This window comes from Symphalangus syndactylus, chromosome 8 (assembly GCF_028878055.3).
Source record: "Symphalangus syndactylus isolate Jambi chromosome 8, NHGRI_mSymSyn1-v2.1_pri, whole genome shotgun sequence".
Lineage (NCBI taxonomy): Eukaryota > Metazoa > Chordata > Mammalia > Primates > Hylobatidae > Symphalangus > Symphalangus syndactylus.
Window position 1 is genome coordinate 26,381,544 of NC_072430.2, and position 23,282 is coordinate 26,404,825.

At 44.7% G+C, this 23,282-nt stretch overlaps 1 protein-coding gene and 1 long non-coding RNA gene across 5 annotated transcripts in view; one reads left to right on the plus strand and one right to left on the minus strand.

The window, feature by feature from the left end:
- The window catches only part of TTC7B (tetratricopeptide repeat domain 7B), a 278,705-nt gene that overhangs the window by 154,972 nt on the left and 100,451 nt on the right, over positions 1 to 23,282 (plus strand). For all 4 annotated transcript variants that reach the window (XM_055288412.2, XM_055288413.2, XM_055288414.2 and 1 more), the window contains 6 exons: positions 4,374 to 4,457; positions 5,482 to 5,586; positions 7,669 to 7,786; positions 9,871 to 9,928; positions 15,785 to 15,857; positions 18,597 to 18,757. In XM_055288412.2, coding sequence (XP_055144387.1) covers positions 4,374 to 4,457; positions 5,482 to 5,586; positions 7,669 to 7,786; positions 9,871 to 9,928; positions 15,785 to 15,857; positions 18,597 to 18,757 — 599 coding nt within the window. The remainder of the gene's footprint in view (positions 1 to 4,373; positions 4,458 to 5,481; positions 5,587 to 7,668; positions 7,787 to 9,870; positions 9,929 to 15,784; positions 15,858 to 18,596; positions 18,758 to 23,282) is intronic.
- Positions 720 to 22,141, minus strand: LOC134737294 (uncharacterized). The gene is made up of 3 exons (XR_010122038.1): positions 20,077 to 22,141; positions 3,884 to 4,496; positions 720 to 812 (listed from the first exon to the last, which is right to left on the minus strand). It is a non-coding gene; the product is annotated as an uncharacterized lncRNA (long non-coding RNA).

The following is a 23,282-nucleotide window of genomic DNA, read 5'->3' on the forward strand; positions in this document are numbered from 1 at the left end:
TAACTAATTTAATCTTAGTAACTCTGCATTAATTACTGTCATAGTTCCCATTTTACAGTGAGGAATCTAGGCACACAGTGGTTAATTGCTTGCCTGAATTCACACACCCAATCTGTTGTGCACCTTGATACTGTATTTCTAGCTGCCATTCAGGTTGTGTATTCCCTATTCTGAAGGGTTCTCAGGCAGAAGCTCTACAACTTGTTGGGGGCTGGAAGGTAGGGGTTGTTACAGGAGGAGCCTGAAGCGTTTGATTGGGCATACCTTCAGGGCCTTGGCTGTAGGTGACTAACCGGACTTGTTAAGCAGAAAAGGAACTTATCCATCTGCACTGCTAAGCTCACCAGTTCCACCAGAGGCTGAAGAAGAGACTGGAACAGATTCAGGGAGACAAGGGCCCTGCCCCAATTTGGGAGGCCCCAGCTCACTTAGGTTGCTTGGAACGAGGTCCAGAGGCCCCTTCCCTGTCTCCCTACCTGCAGATTCGGAGGCTGGCAGGAGCCTGTGATTGGCTGTCTGTGTGCCACGCGTGTGCCACATTCCTATCGCTTCTCTTCTTGGGAGTGCCAGCTCTTCCCCCCTGCCAAAATCAGAAGAGTTTTTAAGTAACAGGCAGCCAGAATGACAAGGGCCCTCTCCTTTGAGGGCTTCATCTAGATGCTTCCCAAGTGATCTGCCAGCCACAGGATCGCGTGATTCTACTCCTCTTGAGGACTGGGGCTGTTTTTCTTTCCTGTAGCACCTGGAACGCAGCTCTGTACCAATTAGGCCTCCGGTGAATGTGCTTCACAGAGTTTAATGAGGCTGTTAGCCTTTGGTATGCAAGAAAAGAAGGGTGCACACTTATTTATAGCATCTAGCTTTTTGATTCAGAACAGACTGTTTCAGCTGCCGAGCTCCTTTTGTTGATCAGGAAAACAGTTGATATTTATCATTCCTCTTAGCAAAAGGAGGTTAAAAACCATTTAAACATATAAATGTTTAAGTACTTAGTGTTTAAGTACTTACTAAGTATATTTAAGTACTTAGTGGTGTTATTGCAACGTATTGGTTGAGTAGGGCTGTTAGAACAATCCTCATTTTTGATTATCTACCATCTCTCCACATACTGGCTCCCATGTCTCATTTCAGCCACAGTGATCATTCTCATCTCCTCCTCCTCCATCATCCCTCATCCCCATCCCCAAGTCAGTTTCTAGGCACTGCTGGCTTTTCACTGCTTAGCATCCTCCATCACACTTGTCCTCCCCCACTTAGTCCCAGCCCATGCTGGGTTAGGTCTCTCCCGCCACCCTGTCTTGCCTACTTGATCTCAGCATGCTGCTTTCATTTCTCCCTCCCCGCTGTGCTCCTTAAAGGCACAGTGACGCCTTCCTCAGTACAGCAAAGCAGCTAAGAGGGCCCTGGGTTCAGGTTCAGATTCCAGGTCTGCTGCTTGGTGTCCGCACTAGTGAGGAGTATATTCAGATGTAATTAACAAAACCAGCATGCAGTGGCTTAGCCAAAGAGGAATTTATTTGGTTCCCCCTACAAGAAGCCTGTGAGAGGCTGGAGCAACAGCTGCAGTACCTCATGACATCAGGGCCACGCGCTTTCTGTTTCTGCTCAGTGTGCCTGGCCACCCTACTTCCGGCTTTGAAGGGGCAGGGCTGAGGGCAAAGTGTGTGCTGGCAGAGAATGCTCTGCTTTTAAAGGACTCTCCTGGAGGCCTCGCCCAGCCACGCCTGCCAATGTCCCATGGCGTAGGATGAGGCCTGCAGCCAGCCCTGAGCTGAACACATTGCCCATGTTCACCTTGCTCAAGGTCTTCGGATGCCCACCCTGTGTCATCACCAAGCACTAGGTGCTTATTAATGCTCAGTACTTTGCTTTTAAATAGAATATGTTTTTGTCAGAACAGCTTTTCACAGTAAACCAACTAGCATGATATTTACTGTGTGACCTCTGTATATGCCATTTAAAATTCTAGAATTCTTTTCTCTCCTCTCCCACCACCTCACTTTACCTTTACCCATTTATCACCTTTGCTGCCGCTCCTTGTCTCCAGGTCCCCAGCTTCTTGCCCTCCTTCCTTGACTGTCCATGAATCCTGAGCATCCCATCATTTTCCTCTGCTCCTGCACTGGCCACCTAGCAGCACGAGAGAAGGTGGCAACACCGTGGTGCAGGCTCCACTGCGTGGTCGCACCAGTCTCTGAGCTGACCCTGCTGTGAGCTTTCTGTCCTCTTTGGTGGAGGGGGCTTTTGTTGTTGTTTAAACCTTTTCTATTTTTTTGCATTGTTTTCCTTTTTCATTCTTTTCTTTTCTTTTTTTTTTTTTTTTTTTTTTGAGACAGGGTGGTCTTGCTCTGTTGCCCAGGCTGGAATGTAGTGGTATGATCACAGCTCGCTGCAGCCTCGGCCTCCTGGGCTCCAGCTATTCTCCCTCCTCAGCCTCCTGAGTAACTGGGACTACAGGTGTGCACTACCACACCCAGCTAATTTTTACTAATTTTTTTGTAGAGACGGAGGTCTCGCTATGTTGCCTTAGCTGATCTCGAACTCCTGGCCTCAAGTGATCCTCCTGTCTCAGCCTCCCTAGTGCTGGGATTACAGGTGTGAGCCACTGCGCCCAGCCGCCTCTGTTCTTTTTAAAACCTCCTGCCATTATTCTTTTCTTTTCCTCCCAGCACCCACCTCATTCCATCTTTACAGAGAAAACTGGCTGGGCCCGACAGCACCTGCCATTCTGTCCTCCTTATCTGGAGGATCTTGCCTCTCTAAGAGAAGGACTCTCAGCAGGGATACATTTGTTCTGGGGACCTGGCTCTCTCTAGTCTTCTGGGACCTAATTTATCTCCCCAGACTCTTCACTCTGTATGCTCATTCTGCTCATGTTAGCGAGAGGCTTGAGTTGCCTCTATGAAAAATTAAGCACATAGATAAAAAGCCTTTCTTCACCCCACACATCCTTCCTTCATGCCTCATCTCCATCTTTTCTTTGCTTATCGGTCCCCATGGCCTGTGTTCTCCTCCCATGTCCCCTAAAGCCACACTTGCAGAGCTCGTCACCCAATCGATTGCCATGGCTTCTTGGCCTCCGTTGCCGCCGGCCCCATTGGCCCCTTCCCAGGTCCCTCTCTGTGTTGTGGCACTGCTGCATGCCCTCCCACCCAGTTCCCTTCTTCGCCCTCCTTTCCAGATCCCTTTTCTCTCCCTTTCCACGGTCTGGCCCCTCTGCTTTCTCTCTGAATACTCTTCTGGACTGATCTGATCTCTTCCAGTAACTTCAGCTCTTTTCTCAAATGTTTGTCTTCTGTTAGATCTCTTTCTTGAGGTCCCAGAATGTCTCTGGTAAATTACCTCATGATGCCTCGAACTCAGTATTTCCCATGTCAAACTCGTTCATGACAGCTTCCTTCCCCATTCTTCCTTTCTCCTAAAAAAAAAAAAAAAAAAAAAACTCCCCTTCTCTCCCTGTCTCTCAAACACACACACACACTCTCTCTCTCTCTCACACACACACACACACACTCACACACACACACACACACTCTCTCTCTCTCTCACACTCGTGGATACACAAGGGCCTTCTGTGGTATGGATTTTCCTCCAGGTATGCAAGCCAGAAACTTTGGGCACCTCCTGTGCCTCCCCAGTCCCCACATGGTTCCACAGGTGACCCATCCTTGCTGATTTGACCTCGGATACATTTCTTGATTCTGAAACCCCTGGACCATTCTATCCACTTTGTTCCTGGCCTGCCTCCGTTAAGGTCTTCCACCTCACCCCACTCACCCCAGTCCCCCACGATCTTCCTAAAGTTCTAACGTCATCATGTCACTCTGCAGGGACCAGAGGCTCCTTGCTGACTGAGAGGGAAGTCTGTTTGTAGATTACTCACCATGGCAGGCAGTGCACCAGTACTGAGAAGATAAAGAAGCTGTGGTTTCTGCCTTTGATGGTGTCTCATAGTGGGGCTGGGCTGGGCTGGGGAAGGCCCAGCTCAGTTTCTGTTCTCCCTGATGCCATTCCTGATTCCTGGGATCACTTCACCACAGTCCTGTTTCTCACCCTGGGGGCACTCCTGAGTTTGGCTTTGTCTTTGTGTTGTTGGTGTATTTGCCTCTTTTCCTGTGCCAGATACAAAGCTACTTGAGGGCAGGGATTGTCACAGCTTTGGTCAATTGTGGGTTGTCCTGGCCACCAGCGTGGTGCATCATCCTGTGTGGGGACTCCGTAGGAGCCGTTTCGTGGTGGATTATGTTTTAAGCATTCAAGGGAAGCAGATTTTATGGGACTTGCCTTACTGTGCATAGACACAAGCTCACACTTGTGCAGTTGTGGCACCCGTGATTCTCAGATGTCTGCATTTGTTTTTCTTTCCCAACCAGTGCCTAGAAAGAGCCATGAAGTTTGCCTTTGAGGAGTTCCACCTGTGGTACCAGTTTGCTCTGTCCCTGATGGCTGCTGGAAAAGTGAGTCCTCTTTGTGATGGGCCGTTTTTTATGCCTATCCTATTAAGGCCAAAGAGATGAATGTCATGGAATTGCACAGAACGATAGACTTTGTGGAAGTGTTTCGAACCACTCTGGGAAACTATCGTGGTCCGTTCTCAGTGAACAATCAGATTTAATTGTTTGGGGAGCCAAGATGGCCTTATCACTGAGAAGAAAAATTCTGAAATATTTGTCTTTTTCTAGTCATTGTGACTTCATCAGGTGTCATGGACACGGCTTAAACTAGAGCTAATGTTTTACACAGACACCTCCACTCATCTGAGAGTTAAGCCAATTCCTGGAGGGGAAACCTGTTGGTTATCTTGAGCAATGTGTTATATTAGGCAGTGCATGATACTCGGTGAAAATGTGGACTGAGGGAGTCCAATGGCAGGAGGGAAGCTTGGTGCTGCCCTCCCAGCTGAGTGACGCAGGCAAGTTACTGAGTAGCTCAGTTTCCTCAGTAAAATGGAGTAAGAACAACACCCGCTCCATAGATGTGTTATCAGGGGAATGAGATGCTACGCCAGAGGTGTCTAGAGGCGCGCTCCTTGCTGTGTATACACTCAACAGAGGTCGTAGCTATTTTTTCCTTGCTAATTTGGGCCATTTAGCGAATGAAGCCTGAGATAGAAGATTATTTGAGCTAAGTGAATTCAGAAATTTAGTATTCTGTGCCTTAAATTGGATATTTACCTTTTATCAGAGCAAACTTCCACCATCTTTACGTTTTTCTTAATTTTCCAATAGCTACACAAGTATGGAATGAAATTCAGGTGGCGCCAGGGAAGCATTCCTGCAGGCTTTTAACCCAGTGTACTCCCCAGTCACTCAGAAGCCACAGGCTCTGGTTTTCATGCACTCCAGGCCCCCGCTTGCTTGGGCTTAAAGTTGGACAAGCCCACGAGGAGGCCGCCCTGACCAGAAACCCCTCTGAGAAGGCTGTAGTATTCGGTTCTGTCAAACACTTTGAGTTTCACGGAAATAATCTTCTCTTGCCAAGTCTGCCCGTGCCGTGAAGGTGCTGAAAGAGTGTATCCGCCTGAAGCCAGACGACGCCACCATCCCTCTCCTCGCTGCCAAGCTCTGCATGGGCTCCCTGCACTGGGTGAGTAGGGGCGCCCCCCTCCCCGCTCCTGCAGAGGACTCCAGGCCAGGACTGCCCATTTTTTTCATGTCGAGGCACAGAGAGAAAGCGAGGGTGATTCATCAGCTGTACAAAGACAAGACTGTGTAGAGCCACGGACCGTGGGCCTGGGCCCCTGGCCTCCTCAGGCCTCATCCACTCCCCCAAGGACTGAGGAGTACTCTGGGGTACTCCAGGGGTTTTTTCCTATGGGATTGTTCTTCAGGAATAATGATAATAAGATAGAGTTATAATTCATACTCCCATACATCTTGCTTTATTCAAGCAATGTGGGACTGAGAAGAGACACGTCACTGAATTAGCATCCCTGGCTGAGCCTGGTTTGTTTTTGCTTTTGTTTTTGTTTTTGAGACAGGGTCGTGCTCTGTCACCCAGGCTGGAGTGCATGATTATAGCTCACTGCAGCCTCAGCCTTTCGGACTTGAGTCATCCTTTCACCTCAGCCTTCTGAGTAGCTGGGACTACAGGTGTGCTCCACTGTACCTGGCTAATTTTTTAATTTTTTTGTAGAGACAGGGTCTCACTCTGTTGCCTAGGCTGGGAGCCTGGCACCTTCTGTAGAGCAAGGAGTCACCCTATATTTCAGCTCATATGTTAAATTCAACTGTCTTCGTTTCTCTTCCTTCACATACGTGTTTTTCTTCAAATATTGTTGTTCAAATTTGAATTTGGCAATAGCCTGATTGTAACAATTCTAGTACCTCAAAAATTCCATCATTTGAGTAGAAAATAGAAAACTCAGTCTAATTGCCGAGATGGTGGTATAGATAATTGCCACATACGATAGAGTTCTAATTTCTTTAACTTCATGTCAACATTAGCAATAAAAAGGATTTGCTCAAAAAAGACTGAAGCGTCTTACAGACTCAGGTTGTTCACCCTTATATCCTTGCTCTTTGGTTTTTTCCACATATTCTCACCCAGCAGGAGAAAAGTAAGCCTAGTGAAGAGTGTTCCACTTTAGTTCCATTTTGCTTGGGAAAATGTAGAAAAGATGTTTTGAAAGCACAGGCTCTCACCTGAAACGCACAGTTGTGAAGGCGTAGTGTGGTCATGTGGGTTTTGACAGTTTGGGGCTGTGAGCAGGCAAGGGGATGGCGCAGGCGGCTCCAGGAGTGGGCAGGCGGAGGAGTGGACACAACCTTTGCATTTGGAGCATGCCAGTTCCCAGCAGTGACTACCGCCCTCCTCCCAGCTCTGGCTTTATTACCGTAACATATACATCTTGAAATGCCTTAAATAGACCTCTTTAAAAATATACATATATATATATATATATAGGAGTAACAAATCTTTTCTGTATATTTTTTTCTTGCATTTTTATTATTAAAATTTCCAAACACCATAAAACTCAAGAGTATATGAACTCCAGTGTCTTATCACCCAGCTTCAATATCATCAACATTTGCCATACTCTGAAGGAACAAATCTTACTATTTTTGCCTCTAATGAATTGTGCACCAGGTCTTATTGTGGGTGTAGTTTACAGGTGCACATTTTCTCATTGGAATCTGTTGGCACGAGGTACATGTGTTGTGGTTTGTAAAATAAGTGGATGGAGTTTTGAAATTTGTAACAGCTCATGGCAAAGAGAATCCAAGCCTAAATGGATTCTTTATATCCTGGGGTGGGTGGGGGGGAGGGGTGGGAAGAAAGGCTCAAACATGAAATATTTCAAGAACTTTATTCTTTACAAATATATTCAGTTCAACTTCTGAATACCTAGCACAACTTCATTATAGAACCAGTCAGTAAAAAATAAAGATGAAAAAGATAGTCCCCCACCAAATATGAAAGCAACTTTGGAAAAGAAGGCAAATAAGCAGTAAGGAAAACTTTATGGAGAAAAAGCAAGGTAGGAATCCTGCGAACTGTTAGAGAGGCTCAAGAAAGAAAACAGAATCACCAGAGTGGGACTGGGAGATTTGAGAGTCATTTTCAAAGTGACTCATCAGAAATCCAATTTTGGCAGCAGATGCTTATGGGAACTCATGTTAGAAATTCTGCAGGTTGTTGTTGTTTTAAACTTGTCTCATTTTTCAGTTGGAAGAGGCTGAAAAGTTTGCCAAAACTGTCGTTGATGTGGGAGAGAAAACGTCAGAGTTCAAGGCCAAAGGCTACTTAGCTCTGGGGCTCACGTACAGTCTGCAGGCCACTGACGGTGAGAGACGTCCCACCCCCCAGAGCTGCTGAGCTGCAGGGCTGGACTGCCTAAGTCTACACTGCAGGATTCCCACAGTCCCCTTCTGTCTCAGGAGGGTGCAGAAGCTGGGGCATTCTGGTGTGCCGTCCGATTGGGCCCCTGGTGCTGCTGTCCTCTTTGCTTGGTCTGATGGGAGAATGGGAGGGCAGGGAGGAAGGCCTTGTGCCAGGGCTCCCAGGCCCCATTATCAGGTACATTATGCTGGTGGCGCACTGGGCATCTCGCTGGGCTTTGAGGGATGATTCACCCACCAGCCTTGCACCTGCCCCTGTCCCACCACTTGGTCTGGGCTGTCCTGTGTGAAGGGATGCTGGATCTTAAGTACAGGAATGTGGAAGAGTCAGGGCCAGACACTTCCAGTAAGCTTCCCTTGACTGGTCAGGAAATGCCCCTTCTCCATTTGCACATTTTAATTTGTAGATACGTACATGTGCAGTGCAGCAGCTCACAAGACACCTAGGGGTCTTGGGCGCAGTGATTTTGGACGTGCTTACAGTTCTGATGGATGGGATTCTAGCTAAGAAAAAGTCTTGTATACTTAAGTTTTCAGTGATATTTGCAGAACATTTAACAAACTTTTCCTGAACTGTTACTATTCTTTTATCATGTTGTTGTTAAATATAACACAAATGCAAAACAAAAATCCCAGAAACAAATGGATAATTTAATGAATTTGAATTAGTATAAGGCAAAATATCCTGTAGCCATTACCCTGCTGAGGAGCTAGAACCTTGCCAGCCCCCTGGGGAGCCCTCTGTGTGCCCCTCCCAATCACAAACTCCCTTCTCTCCCTTACGAGGAAATACTATCCTGGCTTTTATAATACTTCTTTTTTTTCTTTATGGTTTTGTTGTAATTTATTTTACAAATTACTCCAAATTCTTTTCTCTGCCCTAAAATATCAAAGGTCCTAGGGAAGTTGTGCATATTAATTACTTTTCAATATGGATTACTTGCTAATTTTCCATATACACATGATACATTGGCAATAGCTTTTGATATAGTAGACTTTGAGTGAGGGGCAAATTTAATGCCACATATTAACCCATGTAAATTCTTCAGACTCTACCCCTCATTATTCCTGCAACTTTGGGAGAGTCGCTTGACCCTGTGGGGCTTCCTCTTCCATTCTTGGCTCAGTTGGGTCCTTTCTGAGGTTCTCTCTAGCTGTGTCACTGCTGTTCTAAGTTAGCCATGGTCTCCAGCCACATTGACCCCCTGGCAGCCTTTCACTGCTCTCAGTCTAATGCCAGGCTGGGAGGTGCCATGTTGGAGGCGTTAGGTAACGGCCTCTTGCAGTTCCAGCCATAAACAGTTTCCTCCAGGACTTTTTCTCTTGCCCTAGTAAAAAGTACCTTTTTCATTCCTAGCCAGGTTTAAGGGGCCATTTCTCACGTGCTTTGCACAGGGGAAGTGTTGACTCACAGCTAGGTGGCCTCACGCTTTTGAGCTAATTTTCCATAATCAGTATTGGGTTTGCCTACTCTATCCTTTGTGTTCACATGAAGGTGTTAAAGGTCCTGGCCATTGCCCAGTGTGAACCAAGCTGGCCTTTCAAGGCAGCAAGCTACTGTCGGTGACCCAGGACTGCAGCTTCTCAGTGGCAGAAGGAACTCTGAAGGCAAGGCTGTCAAAATCAACACTGCCGGCACTTGCATCCCTCCCACCCCATCCTCATAGAGCTTGTCATTCCCCTGAGTTACATGCCTACACTTGAGAGGGCAGTCATGCTCCTTCTGGAGTTCCCAACTGGTCTTTTGCAAATGGCCCCCATATGTCTGGGAGTACCAAGAGTGACCACACAACTCACACTGTCCCCTTGGCATTGTTCCACAGTCACACCCAATGAGTGCAGGCACCTTGGGGGTAGGGCTGGGCTCTGTTTCCTGTCTTCTCCAGGGCCTGGTGCAGGACTGGGCACACAGGCACTCAGACATTGTTGCTTTTAATCCAGTTGAATGTACAGGTTTTGTGATGGGTTTTGTATTTGTCAAAAACTCCCTGATCTCCCATGCCACTGACTAATTGAACCCTTTTCTTAGCTTCTTTGCGAGGGATGCAGGAGGTCCTACAGAGAAAGGCGCTTCTTGCATTTCAGAGGTGAGTGGGAGTTCATCTTTTCACTCGGCTGTACATAATGACACCAAAGTATGATGAGTATAAAAAGAAGAGATATTTATAAAGATTATGTAAACACTGTTTTACCCCTGAGAGTCTTTCGTCCTGAGCACCGAACACACAGCATGCAAACCCTGCTACATCAGTTGTTGCTGTGTCAATCTGCACTCTTAATCTGTTTATCCATTTGGGCACATTTTATTCATTCCTAATAAAGTGATTTCAGCTCGAAAAAGATAGATACTTTGTATGCCAAGGGAGATGAGTCCTTTATTAAAGACATTTGTCATCATCTAGAGAAGAGATTATTCTTTTCTAGCTTTGTTTTTTCTTTTTTAAACATGTCAAGCTGCAGGTTTTTGTATTAAGGAATGAGAAGGCCGATTTCAGGAAGTCTCTGAAATACTGAGTGAAGACAGTCAGTCCCAAACTCCCCACCCCCACCTTGTTCCGTAACACCTTGTGCTTCTCTCTGTCATTGTGCCTCTCAGGAAATTAGGAGAAGGCCTTGCAATTATAAAATGCTCGAGCGCCACAGCATGCCTTCACATCCCTTATTTAATTTGTTGCTCACCACACACAAATGAGGAAGACGGACAGGCAATATGTCCCTTGCAGGTCAGGGACTGAGGCGCAGGAGTTACAGGAGCTGCTGGTCCTGCAGCTGTTGAAGTCAGTGTCTCCTGACTCTAACCCAGTTTCTCCTGCCCCACCATACTACACCACCCTCATTTTATTCTTATTACAGCTATAATCACAAAAATGAAGTCGTCTGGAAGTATAGCCCCATGATGTGAAATCTAGCATTGGTATTGATCCTGTCACTTTAAATGTATCTGAGTTACACTGATTTCTTGGAATTGTATTAGAAACTTAGTTGCGAATATTTCATGAGGCCTTCCCAATACCTGACAAGCTTTGTTAGACTCTTTCCTTAGAACTGGGGCTGCCTACCTATTTATCATGATGTCCATGTGCCTTTTTCCATGAAATCATGATCACTGGTTTCAGTGAGTCTGAAACTCTGCCGTCTCATTTCTGTTTCCTAGCAGGCTTGCCGGTAGCTGCTTCAGGTTGCCAGCCCCAGTCTGGGTATTGACAAAAAGTACCAACTGACATCTGCAAACAGATCTCCTGTCTCTGTGCTAAGCTTTTGTTGATGTTCTTCAGCACGGAGTGTGGAAAGCATTTCCATTTCAAATGATTTGGAGTTTTAAATTCTCCAGTCCTAGTTTGTAAAACCCACACATGGATGCTTAAGAAAGTGGTCATTACATCTGTTTCACTTTTCTTAAATCAGCACATCTTACTGGCTCTCTAAAAACAGCCACAGTGGTGGTCTGCCTTGAGCTGCCAGTATAACTTCATGTTATATAACAGCTGCTCCATTGGCCTGAATTCTTTTTTGTTCATCTTTTGCTTAAGTTTAAATTCAAAGAGATTTTTAAAATATTAGTTCATATGGGAATAAAGAGTAATAAAATCCCACTAACCTAACTGATGATATTGCAGAAGGCTAACCTAAATTAGAATTTGTGTGAAATGTAGAATGTTTTTCAAAGGAATGTTTTTCATTTTATTTCAAGTACACATTAACTAGGACTATCTAGTGAATTGCAATCCTAACAAAAATCTTTAAGGGAAAGATTTTAAGTAAATGAAAATGATTTGTATTACTTCTTAAATGTAAATGGATAATTTAAAACTACTTTGATGAGAATTACTTTCTCTACTATGTATTTTAAATATTCTCCCCACAATTCTGTTTGTACTAATGTTTTGCATTTTTTGTTTAAAAAGAAAACACAGTTCAAGAAGGGATGGGGCTGCAGATATAGCACAAGAAAGTTAACTCTTAATTATGACTGGAACCAGAATTCAGAAATATTTGTTCTGTAGTGGATCCAAAGAGGTGATTTTTGAAGACATCCAGGTTGGGTGGCTGCATCTGAATGTGAGACCCTCAGCTGTTCCTACACTCATAAGCTCAACCCAAGCAGCTGAACCAATTCATTTGCCCTGTACAAAAGTATAGTGAAGAAGAACATAATATTGTTTGCAAAGCTTCTGAAGATGCTGAATTGATCTGAGCTGCTGCTTCTGCAGGCTCTCACATCCTACCGAGAAAAGCCATCCTGAAAACAGTTGAGAGCACCTTTCATTGCATGGCCCACAGTATGCATAAAGCCTGGTGCTCCAGGAGGCAGGGGTGGCATGGTGGTGTTTGTGTTTGTCACTCATTGTGGCATAGGGTACACAATCTTGCTTCGTTTTCCCCTTTCTCTCCTAGCTTGAGTTTAAGTGTGGTATGATGTGTGCATATAGGGTGATCAGCCATCCCAATCTCTTGAGGACTGAGCGGTTTCCCAGAATATGGGACTTTCAGTGCTAAAATCAGGAACATCCTGGACAAACCAGGACAAGTTGGTCACCCTGTGTGTGTTACTAACAAGAGATTCCTGAACAATAGATTTAACCAGGGTTTGCACTTTTTAAAAACCTTAATGCACGAATCCCATGGCCCCTGTAATCAGGACTGAAGGGAAATTCAAGGAGAATTGGCTAAACAAGGCAGCAAGGTTCTGGCTTTCTCTCATTTGCTGGCTGTTCTTGGACAAGAAGCTTAATAGTTGATAACTTCACAAATTGTAGTTATTATCGTTACAAGATATGTGCCTTATGGACTAGGGTCAACATTGATCAGCCTTCTCTATATTCTTGGTTCAGCTCTAGAGAATGTTGGAAATGGAATCTAGGAGAGCCCTGGGGTAGATGCCACAACATCCTTGGGTTCTAGCCAGGTGATCTGGGAAGCCCATGCGATGCTTTCCAGTAGCAGCCCAGCATGCCTATCTCTGGGCACTGCTCCCACTGCACTGTAATGATGGTCATTCTGGGTCTCTCCCTCTGGGGCAGAGGTGGGAGCTCATCAAGGAAAGGCACAGCATGATTCATCTCCATGCTCCCCAGAAGTTAGCATAGGGCCTGGCATCACATTATAGATATTGCATAGTGTGGATGGATGGATGAATGGATGGTGGATGGATGGGTGGGTGGGTGGATGGTTGGATGGTGGATGGATGGATAGATGGATGGGTGGGTGGTTGGATGGGTGGATAGGTGGGTAAGTGGATAAAAGGATGAGTGGGCTCTTCTTCATGGGAGAGAAACTGAATTAATTATGTGGAGGTGCTCTGATAAGGGAAGCATTTTGTGAGCATCCCTGTGGTGACATTTTTAGGTCTTTTAGGTATTTCTGAGCAGTCTAGCCAGGTGTTCAGTATACGGGCACGGAGTTTATGAGGCTGCTTTAGATTCATTTACAGAGTTCAGAAGGCTTGCAGTTTTTCTGATCGCTAATGTCCTCACTCTCATCTGCCTGGCCTGAGGATTTCTGTCCTGTGAGTTGCCTGTGGCATACCAAAGGGGCTTTCCCACAGGAAGCTTAGCTGCTGAAGTTGCTCCACAGGAAGCAAGTATTTTAGCATCTACTTGAGATCAACACAGGGAGCTTTTTCTTGTTTTGTTTGGCATTTTCCTTATTTCCTTTTTTCCTTCAGAGGGTAAAGTGGTCAGTTGAATTCATTAGCCAAATTGTAGAAATAAGGTTTTTAAAATGTGTATGTTTCAGTTGTGCCTCATTAGAAATTTGGCAGTTGAATATGCATCATTAGCCAAGTTGGAAATCCTTCAGATGTTGCCCTAATCCACTCCAGAAATACCAAAATCTCCAGCACTTCTGGTTTGTTCCTTTCACGGTGCTGTGGTTAACAGAGAAAAGTCATTTGATGAGGCCAGCACGGGGCCTTTAGCCAGAACTATCTTTATACACACCCTCAACTCAACAGATCATTGCCAGCTCTTCAGTTGGTTGGTATTGCATAGAGGCAACCATGACTTGATTTATTCGTGAAGAATATGAATTGAACTGAGAAAATTATAACTCTAAGAAGTTCTTTTTGAGGGTTGTGTAAACTTTATTATTTGTGAAAGAAGATAAATCTAAAAAGTTTCTTCATAATTGTGTATTCTTTTTCCTGAATAATTATGAAAGAAACCATGATTTTTCAATCTCACTTTTATAAACACCAAAGAAAAATATTCTTTGATGTACAAATTCATGGAAAGTCAATATTTGTAAAATTATAAAAGCTGCTATATACTAAGTGGACCTTAGAAATAAGACATTTAGTAGCTGGGTGTGGTGGCTCGTGCCTGTAATCCCAGCGTTTTGGGATGCCAAAGTGGGAGGATCACTTGAGCCTAGTAGTTCCAGACTAGCCTGGATAGCATATTGAAACCCCGGGTCTACAAAAAAATTCTATAAATTAGCTGGGCATGGGGAGTGCGCCTGTGGTCCCAGCGCCTTGGGAGGCTGAGATGGGAGGATCGCTTGGGCCCTGGGAAGTTGAGGCTGCAATGAGCAGTGATCATGCCACTGCACTCCAGCCTGGGTGATAGAGTAAGATCCTGTCTCAAAAAAAAAAAAAAAAGGAAAAGAAAAAAAAGAGAAATAAGGCATGTAAAAGGATAACACAGGCAATATCAGCTTCAGCCTCTTCAACTAAGCTAAGAAAAGTCCTAAGGCTATGTCTTGAGGCCAAGTGAAGATTCCCCTGGAATGGAAGTCTAGGTGCTTTGCTCTTAAGATTAATATAAGGACAGAGATCAGCTTTGCCTCACCCTGGACCTGCACATGAGCTACTACATTTGCATAAACAATGCCCTAAATTAGTGAACTTAGCATATTTTCTGGATGGCAAACACCTGGGAGGCTTGTTAGCTCCCTTCCCTGCAGCAGACAATCCAATTAAAAGGCCTTATTATTGTAGAAAGCCATCTTTGGCCTGTTTGCCACAGTTGAATCCATAATGATTTGGTTTTCTTTTTTATCTCGAATTTGTTTTCTGCTGGTAGAAGATCCTCCTTTAATCACAGAATGTTGACAGAACAGCATGAAGTTTTGTTTACTATCTGGGTCCCACCTAATTAGTCTGCTCCATGGTGCCTTTTAAAGAAAGTAGAAGTTTGTTTTTCTCTTCCCAGCATACTGTTAAACACAGAATTATGTCTTGTACGTAGTCACATTTTGAGTTGCTTATGCTGAAATACAAATGACTTCCACATAGAAGCAGAGAAGAGCACGTTTGCAATCAGCTAGGAGGCCAGTATGGTCCCTTTCCATCTGACGTCAAAGGCCAGTTCTTAAAACTCAGCCTAGTGTCTCACCACACTCTTACACATCACAGGTATCTGGAATAAATCAGTGAACGGCATGGAATTTTGTAGAAGCTTCAAAAGACTGAATGAGTGTCTTTCTCTTCCCTTTTTTCACCAAAAACCAAAACCTCATTTTATAAGCAAAGCTGGGTCTTTGATTTTCATATGGTTTCTCTGAAATCTAGAAATTTGGATAAAGTAGCATTAAGGAAGGCCAAGCCAAACTTAACCAAAGCAGCCATCGCCTTGCCAAGTGCACACATGGCTTCACTGTGTCCCAGCATGACACAGAGACCCATCTGCTGGGGAGAACAGACCACAGGGCCTATGGATTCTTCACCTCGAGGCCCTCCACAAAGCTGACAAGCTTCGGCTGCCATTTTAGATGCTAGACAAAACACAGAAACGCACTCCTGTTCTGTACCTTTATGCAGTGGTAAGAGGGAAACTGTTTACATGTGTAGGTGGACAAAGAAGAAGAGTTTAAATGAAGCATTACATAGTTAAATAAATATGGGGCCTTAGTATAAGAATGCAAATGTGGAGAAGACTTGCTTGATAGGGAAAGTAAAAATGGCCTCCTCTCCCATGTACTAATAGCCATAAATACTTTTTCAGGGCCCACAGCCTGTCACCCACAGATCACCAAGCAGCTTTCTACCTGGCTCTGCAGCTTGCCATCTCCAGACAGGTCAGTTTCTCCAATGTTTCCTATACTTGCTGCACTCTGTATCTTGACACAACTCCTTCAGCTCTTCGGTTTGAAGTGGTAGGTGATCTTCCTTTATTCCCTTGAGGCTGACGTGGAGCCAGGAACCCTTCAGAGGTTTCAGCAAAGAGCCTGGTGTTTTGGTTGGTTTGAGCATCAGCTATGAAGACACAGGAGTTCCATGCTCTGCTATTGGACATTAAATCCACACAGCTGGAGGGCCCAAGCTAGGGTCAGATGGCAACCTGGGGAGCAGCACATGGCATATACCCTGAACCCGGGAGTCATCAAAGAGCCTTTGTCTCTTGCCAACAGGAACCAGGTAGCAGAACGCAGTGCTGAGCTGCATGGTGGGGATTTAGCCACTGATTGGGGTCTGGTTGTCATAAGGGTATCATTGATTGGCAGGAAGATGCCAGCAGGCAGAGACAAAAGAACTAGGTCCTTTACAATCGTGGAAAACATGAACAGTTACACACTGTGGCTACTCGAAAAAGGGGACTTAACACTATCTCCCTGTGGGAGGGGCAAGTTTTGCCGGCCTTCATCTTCCCAAAGGCATCTTTTAGATGCTGCCTCTGCCATTCCCAAAACCCTCCTATCCCCTCCCAGCTGTTCTGGGGATGTTGGCCACATGCCTGCCCACCCACCAGGTGCAAGACACTGGTGGCAACCCCAGCACATTCCTGAGTGCTGACTGGGAGGGTGATTCAAAGGTCAGCTCTCCAGACATGCCATTCCCCTGGCAGGCCTGGGCTGAGGTATGCACCTGTCTTCCTGGTTGCTTGGGAATGGCATTGAGAAGTGGCTTCCATTGGCAACCTAGGGACTGAGGAAACCAAGATACCTCCCCTCTAAAGGTCCTGTCACCTGACTGTGGCTCACAGCTGGGCTTCTGCGGCAGGTGTGGGCATTGATTGACCATCTGATCTCTCCCCTACGCCGACAGCTTCTCTCACCTCCTCCGTGAAGCCTTGCTCCTGTAGCAGCCTGCACTTCTTCCTTTTGCCCAGCTTTCTTGTTCAGTATCTATCTTTCTCACTGGACTGTAGGTTCCAGGAACCCATGCCCGTCATTGTCATTGCTTTACCCTGGCACTTGGAATGCCACCTGACGTGTTCAGCACTCGGGAATATTTGCTAAATGAAGGAACCAGCTTTGAATTCCTTCAAGGCAGCTATCCCTTAAAGACATCATTTTGATCCCTGTTATCAGTTTGTCCCTGGTTGCTCTGGTCATCCCTACAAATCAACATCATGCCTATGCTGTGCCTTTTGACCCACCCATCAATACCAGGTTGAGTGCTGTTCACATAGTAGGTTGTCACCTGGGGAAGGATGAGTAAATGGAGCCTTGTGGCTGTGGCAGCAGCCTTTGTGGGCATGTAGTGTCAGAACACCAGAGCGTTGAGGGAGTGTTTCCCTGCTTCCCCAGGGGAGGGGGGTTGGACCAGGAGGAGAGGATGGACAGGAATCACTCCCTTGTCAGACACTCAATAGCTGGGTTGACCTTGCCCAAGCCATTTCACCTCCCGGGACTTCAGCTTCCTCCCTGTAACTGAAGGATTGGGGTGAATGGTCTCCCTTCCAACTGTGAGAGCTGTGAGTCTGTGGTTCCAAAGCAGAAAGCCTCCACAGCCAGCAGTTATAACCTAAATCCATCAAGAAAAGAAGTTCATTGAGGAAAAGTAGTTGCTTTGGGAAAGAGAAGTCATAGCCTTCTACTAAGGAGGGAGGTTACTGAGGGTTTGGGAAAAAGCAGGAGAACTGAGAAGAGGCCCCACAGAGGACTGGAGTTGGAGCAAGACCTGAAGGCGTCTGTGGGATGGTTGTGCAAGAATGCTTCAGTCCAGAGCTCTATTTCGAAATCCAGCTTCGGGTTCTAATTCTCCCTGGTTACTGCCAAACCTGCATGGAATCCAGGGTGTCAAATACCCATTTTGTGTGCATTTTATCAACCCTTGTGCTTGGATGATTTTGAAGAAAGTCTTGAACAGCTGTTGCATTTAAAGATTCAGGATGTGTCTGGTCCTACATGAATTTGGACACATCTGCTTTGCATGTGGCATTGCAATTTGTTTCTCAGATCAACTTATTTTGGGTTGTAGTTTGGAAAGGTGTGGGGCCTTTGTTGTTTACTTTTTTGGCATGTTTCCTTGATGTCTAATGGAGGTCCAAGACAAAGGAAACTGAAAAGAATCACAGGCCTCTAATCACTCAGAAAGCTCTGTTAAAGGTTTTATAACTTATTAAGCACTTTAATTTCAGTAATACTTGAAAAAATGAGAACAGTTCAGCTAAGGCAGTTTAATTCCACTAAAAACCTCTGACATTTTGTATTTGTCTCCACTTAAAGCAAAATCATCTTGGGCATAATCAAAAGTAGATCAGTTTTGTGGAAAGAATGAGAAAGTGTTTACTCAGGGAGAAGGGAAAGACTTGGAGCAGTATTGGCAGCTATGTAGAGAAACAGGGTCTCCTGTATCACTGTCAGTCAGAATGTCTCGAAGGTGGCTTCTGCTTTCATGTTTGTGGTTAATATCCTGGGGCTGCCATAAAGATTTGGCTTAAAATGTGAATGAGGCACAACGTGAAACAACTCGATATTTGAAGAGAATCAGACATTGAAAAGATGGCTTCTTTCGCGCGCACGTGTGTGTGTGTGTGTGTGCATGCGCACGCGTGTGTGTGTAAAACCTTTTTTGGTTTTGTTTTAAACTAGATCCCAGAGGCTCTGGGGTATGTCCGCCAAGCTCTTCAGCTTCAAGGTGACGATGCCAACTCCCTGCACCTCCTTGCCCTCCTGCTGTCAGCACAGAAGCATTACCATGACGCTCTGAACATCATCGACATGGCCCTGAGCGAATACCCAGAAAATTTCATGTAAGTGATCCTGGGCTTTGGTTTTCCCTTACTCAGAAGTTATTAAATTTACTTATTCCCCGCCTTCTCTCCAATCTGTCTAAGTCCCTCACGGACACCCTGGCTGTCAATAATATAAAATCCCCTTTACTGTTATTTTTTCCTAATACTAAAAACAAACTTAGGGCTGGGCGCTGTGGCTCACATCTATAATCCCAGCACTTTGGGAGGCCGAGGTGGGTGGATCACCTGAGGTCAGGAGTTTGAGACCAGCCTGGACAATATGGTGAAGCCCTGTTTCTACTGAAAATATAAAAATTAGCTGGGTGTGGTGGCGGGCGCCTGTAATCCCAGCTCCTCGGGAGGCTGAGGCAGGAGAATTGCTTGAACCTGGGAGGCAGAGGTTGCAGTCAGCTGAGATTGTACCCCTGCACTGCATTCCAGCCTGGGTGACACAGTGAGATTCCATCTCAAAAAAACAAAACAAAGCAAAAAAACAAAAAACTTTGGCTGTTAGGTCATCCTAACATCAGGTCATCCTTATTTATTTAAAATACTTTATCCACTCTTTCCCAGTGTGTACCATGGAGCACATGAGACAATTTTAGATGGACTGTGGATGAACATTTTTAATAGTTATACATTCCTTTTTTTTTTTTTTTTTTTTTTTGAGACGGAATATCGCTCTGTTGCCCAGGCTATAGTGCAGTGGCATGGTCTCGGCTCACTGCAACCTGCACCTCCCAGGTTCAAGCGATTCTCCTGTCTCAGCTTCCCTAGTAGCTGGGACTACAGGCGCCTGCCACCACACCCGGCTAATTTTTTGTATTTTTAGTAGAGACGGGGTTTCACCATGTTGGTCAGGCTGGCCTTGAACTCCTGACCTCATGATCTGCCCTCCTTGGTCCCCCAAAGTGCTGGGATTACAGGCACGAGCCACTGTGCCCGGCCTAGATACACACATTCTTAAATGTACATTAGAATGTAGTGATTTGATGAAAATTATTGCTCAGGGGGCTATTAAGAATTTTCCAAGTCAATTTAAAGAAAAATATTAAGTAAATACTAACACAGATATACTTGGATATGGCAGAAGTGATGTTAAACTCCAATGGCTGAAACCTGGGAAACCGGGCTCTATAGCTTGTTTGTCCTGAGTTACTGAGGGCTTCCACTAGCTCTCGGCGATTCTCCTATTTTAGGCGACTTTGATTAAGATACCTTCCCTCTCTGTGTCTTAGTTTTATTCTCTAGGAAATGGAAGTTCTTAAACAATCAATATTATACATAACGTAAGAACTATCAATGTAAACTTTCATATGCTAGAATCATCCACCTACCTTCTTATCTTTCCTCTGAATCACTGTAATCCATTGCCTGTTGGTTAGGCTTTGTTGAGAAGGACTTTGTCTTTTGGGCTACTGGGTTACCATTTCATCCTCAGTGGCAGTAGCTTAGTAACCAGTACACAATGGCCAGAAATAGTAAACATTCCTGCACGCTGGAAGGTTCTGACTGTCTACAGAGTTGCAGGGTCAGTAAAGGGGGCAGGGACTGCTTGGGGTTGGGGAGGAGGGAAAGAATGTAGAAGGTGGCCCAGGGTTGCTCTCTTCACTTTGAGAAGGAAGTGCAGCCACAAACTTTAAGTGGGTCAGCTCTGGCTTTATTTCACTGCCTCATCACCTCACTGTGTTTTTAATCAGCGCTTTTCAGCAGCTCTCCTTGGAAAATTGGTTCACACATTTCCATTACAAACATTTCTTTGTCTTCAAGTGAAAAGGGCACTTCTTCCCATCGAGAGAATTCTTGTTAAAATCCAGGAAACCTCTGACTAGAGATTTCTTTTGTAGGCTCAGCTATTTATGCAGAGTGAATTAAAGAGCTTTGCTGTAGTGTTTTACTTCTTGCAGATCTCAAACTTGCTCTTTTGTACACCAACTATATTTCTGGATTTCACCCCAAGCTGTTTATCCCATGGAACCTTAAAATGGTTAAAGCACTTTAAAAAATATTCGATCATTTAACCATCGATAAAGTACAACCTGATGCAATTGAATTCAGTGTCTCTCATCAATATTTATAAAGCATCATTCCCTGTCTCTCTCTCTCTCTCTCTCACACACACACACACACACACACACACACACACACACATGCTCTTTCATTAGGCATTGGACCTCAGGGTATGGTTCCTTCTTCCATAGCCTAGGGTGTCATCCAAGAGGAGGCTTATTAAGCTAATAACCATACCACATGGTAAGCAGTAAACAGTGGTGGCTAATATGGTAATACCTCCAAGTGACAGCAGCTGACAGCCTTTTCAAGTAGTGGAAGTAAGGAACAGCAGTAGAGATATTTGAGGAATGCAAGGCTGTTATTTTAATGTTAAGCCGTAAGCTCAAAAAAGCAAAGCATATGGCAGCAGGTCTGAGAGCAGTCCGTGACTTGTTTGCTTTTTAAATATTTGTATTTCTTTGCGATGGGAAACTTATTCCCAAGAATACTTTATTAAAAGTTGGCGCCAGATGTAATCAGTGGATCCCATGGTTTCTTCCCAACCTGGCTAAAACATTTCATCACCAACCTAAACAAGATTAAGTGGGCACTTGTTGCAACTGCCATGTAGTATTATCTGTTTGTTTGTGACAAGCTTGTCTGCAGCAGAACTGTAGACTCCCTGAAGCCTGGGAGTGGAGGACATAGCTGATGGGTAGTCAGGACTTGATGGAAGTGAAACCTTCCCTCCGTGAGGGTCAGCTCTGTCCACCTGTTGGGCAGTTAGCAGAGGAGACAGCTGAAGGCCCTTGGAGGAGCAGCTGGTCCCTCCAGCGTTACCTTCCTGTCACCATGAAATGATAAAACTTGCTGTTTAAGTACTTTGAATAAGCTTAACAGGGTCCAAAAAGTTCTAAGCTGAAAGGTACCATCTCAGCCACTTTGCCACTCGAAGCAGGGCTGAGACAACAGTAGAATCAACAATTGAGAAGATGTTTCTAACTGTAGGGATTTGTGAGAATCAGGAATCCTTTCTTCAGGGAACCCCCAAAATAAGCTCACTACTCTGGAGAAGCAGGCATTTTTGGAAGTGTTATAGAGTTAGTGTAGTATGGAAGGAAAGGAACAAGGAAGGCTTTTTTTGTAGTGGTTGAGAGCACAGTCTTACAATGGGACAAGTTGAGTTTAGGACTCCAGATCCTTCACTTTTAAGTTGTGTGACCTTGAGCAAGTCACTAAATCTCTCTGAGTCTCATTTCCTCATCTACAAAATGTGAATAATAAAATATCCATCTCAGACGGTTGTGGTCAGAATTGATTTAGCTAGTGCATTTGAGGCATTGTACCTGGTAATCACATAATAATCGGTAGAAACTCATATTACTATGACTATTACTACCAATACTACTAAAGTATATTCAAATATGATATTTTAGAATCCCTTAGAATTGTTCTTAAATATTGAATAAAATCAAATGAATATTTATTAAATATATCTAAAATCATACAATGAACATATGTGTTTACCTATTCGTAGTTTAGAAAAAAGAACATTAATATTACCTGTGAATTTTCTGTGTAGATTTATTTATACATATATACTTACACGTATCTTAAACATGTATGTGTATTTCCTAGGTATATGGATTTTCCGTGTAATATTGCCAATACTTTTCTCTGTATCCTGTCCTTTTGCCTCTCACCTGACAGGTTAATGACCATTCTAAATTCTATGTTAATCATTCTCTCATGTTTCTATACCATGTATATTGTGCTTTTTCTTTCTCTCTCTCTTTTTTTTTTTTTTTTTTTGTGACAGGGCCTCACTCTGTCACCCAGGCTGGAGTGCAGTGGTACAATCACAGCTCACTGCATTCTCAACCTCCCAGCTCAATGGATCCTTCCACCTCAGCCTCCCGAGTAGCTGGGAGCACACTTGTGTGCCACCATACCCAGCTAGTTTTGGTATTTTTCGTAGTGATGGGGTTTCACCGTGTTGGCCAGTCTGGGCTCAAACTCCTGAGCTCAAGCGATCCGTGCGCCTCGGCCTCCCAAAGTGCTGGGATTACAGGCCTGAGCCACTGCACCCGGCGTGTACTCCTAAATAATAAAAATTGTGTTTTGCCTGTTTTAAACTTTTGGTAGAAAATGGAATCAGACTGAATATGTCCTTATGCTGCTTGTGTTCATTGCTTAACATCCCATTCCTGAGGCTCCTCCTTGTTGCACACAGCAGTGACTCGGTTTGCATGAATGAATAGTATTTATTGTGTAAATGCACTAAGATTCCCTTACTTAGTCTACTGTGAATAGATACGTGGGTTGTTTTCAGGTTTTGGCTATTATGAACAGTACTTGTAAATCTTCTTTACAGGGCTCCTGGTGCACACGTTCAAGGATTTCTCTCTGAGTGAAATAGTGAGGTTGTAGGATGTGCGTATCTTCAACTTTACCAAATAATTCCAAACTGTTTTTCAAAGGGATTGTGTTAGTTTACACTCCCCCATCAGCAGCGCCCAAGAGCCCTGTGGTTCCACACACCAATACTTAG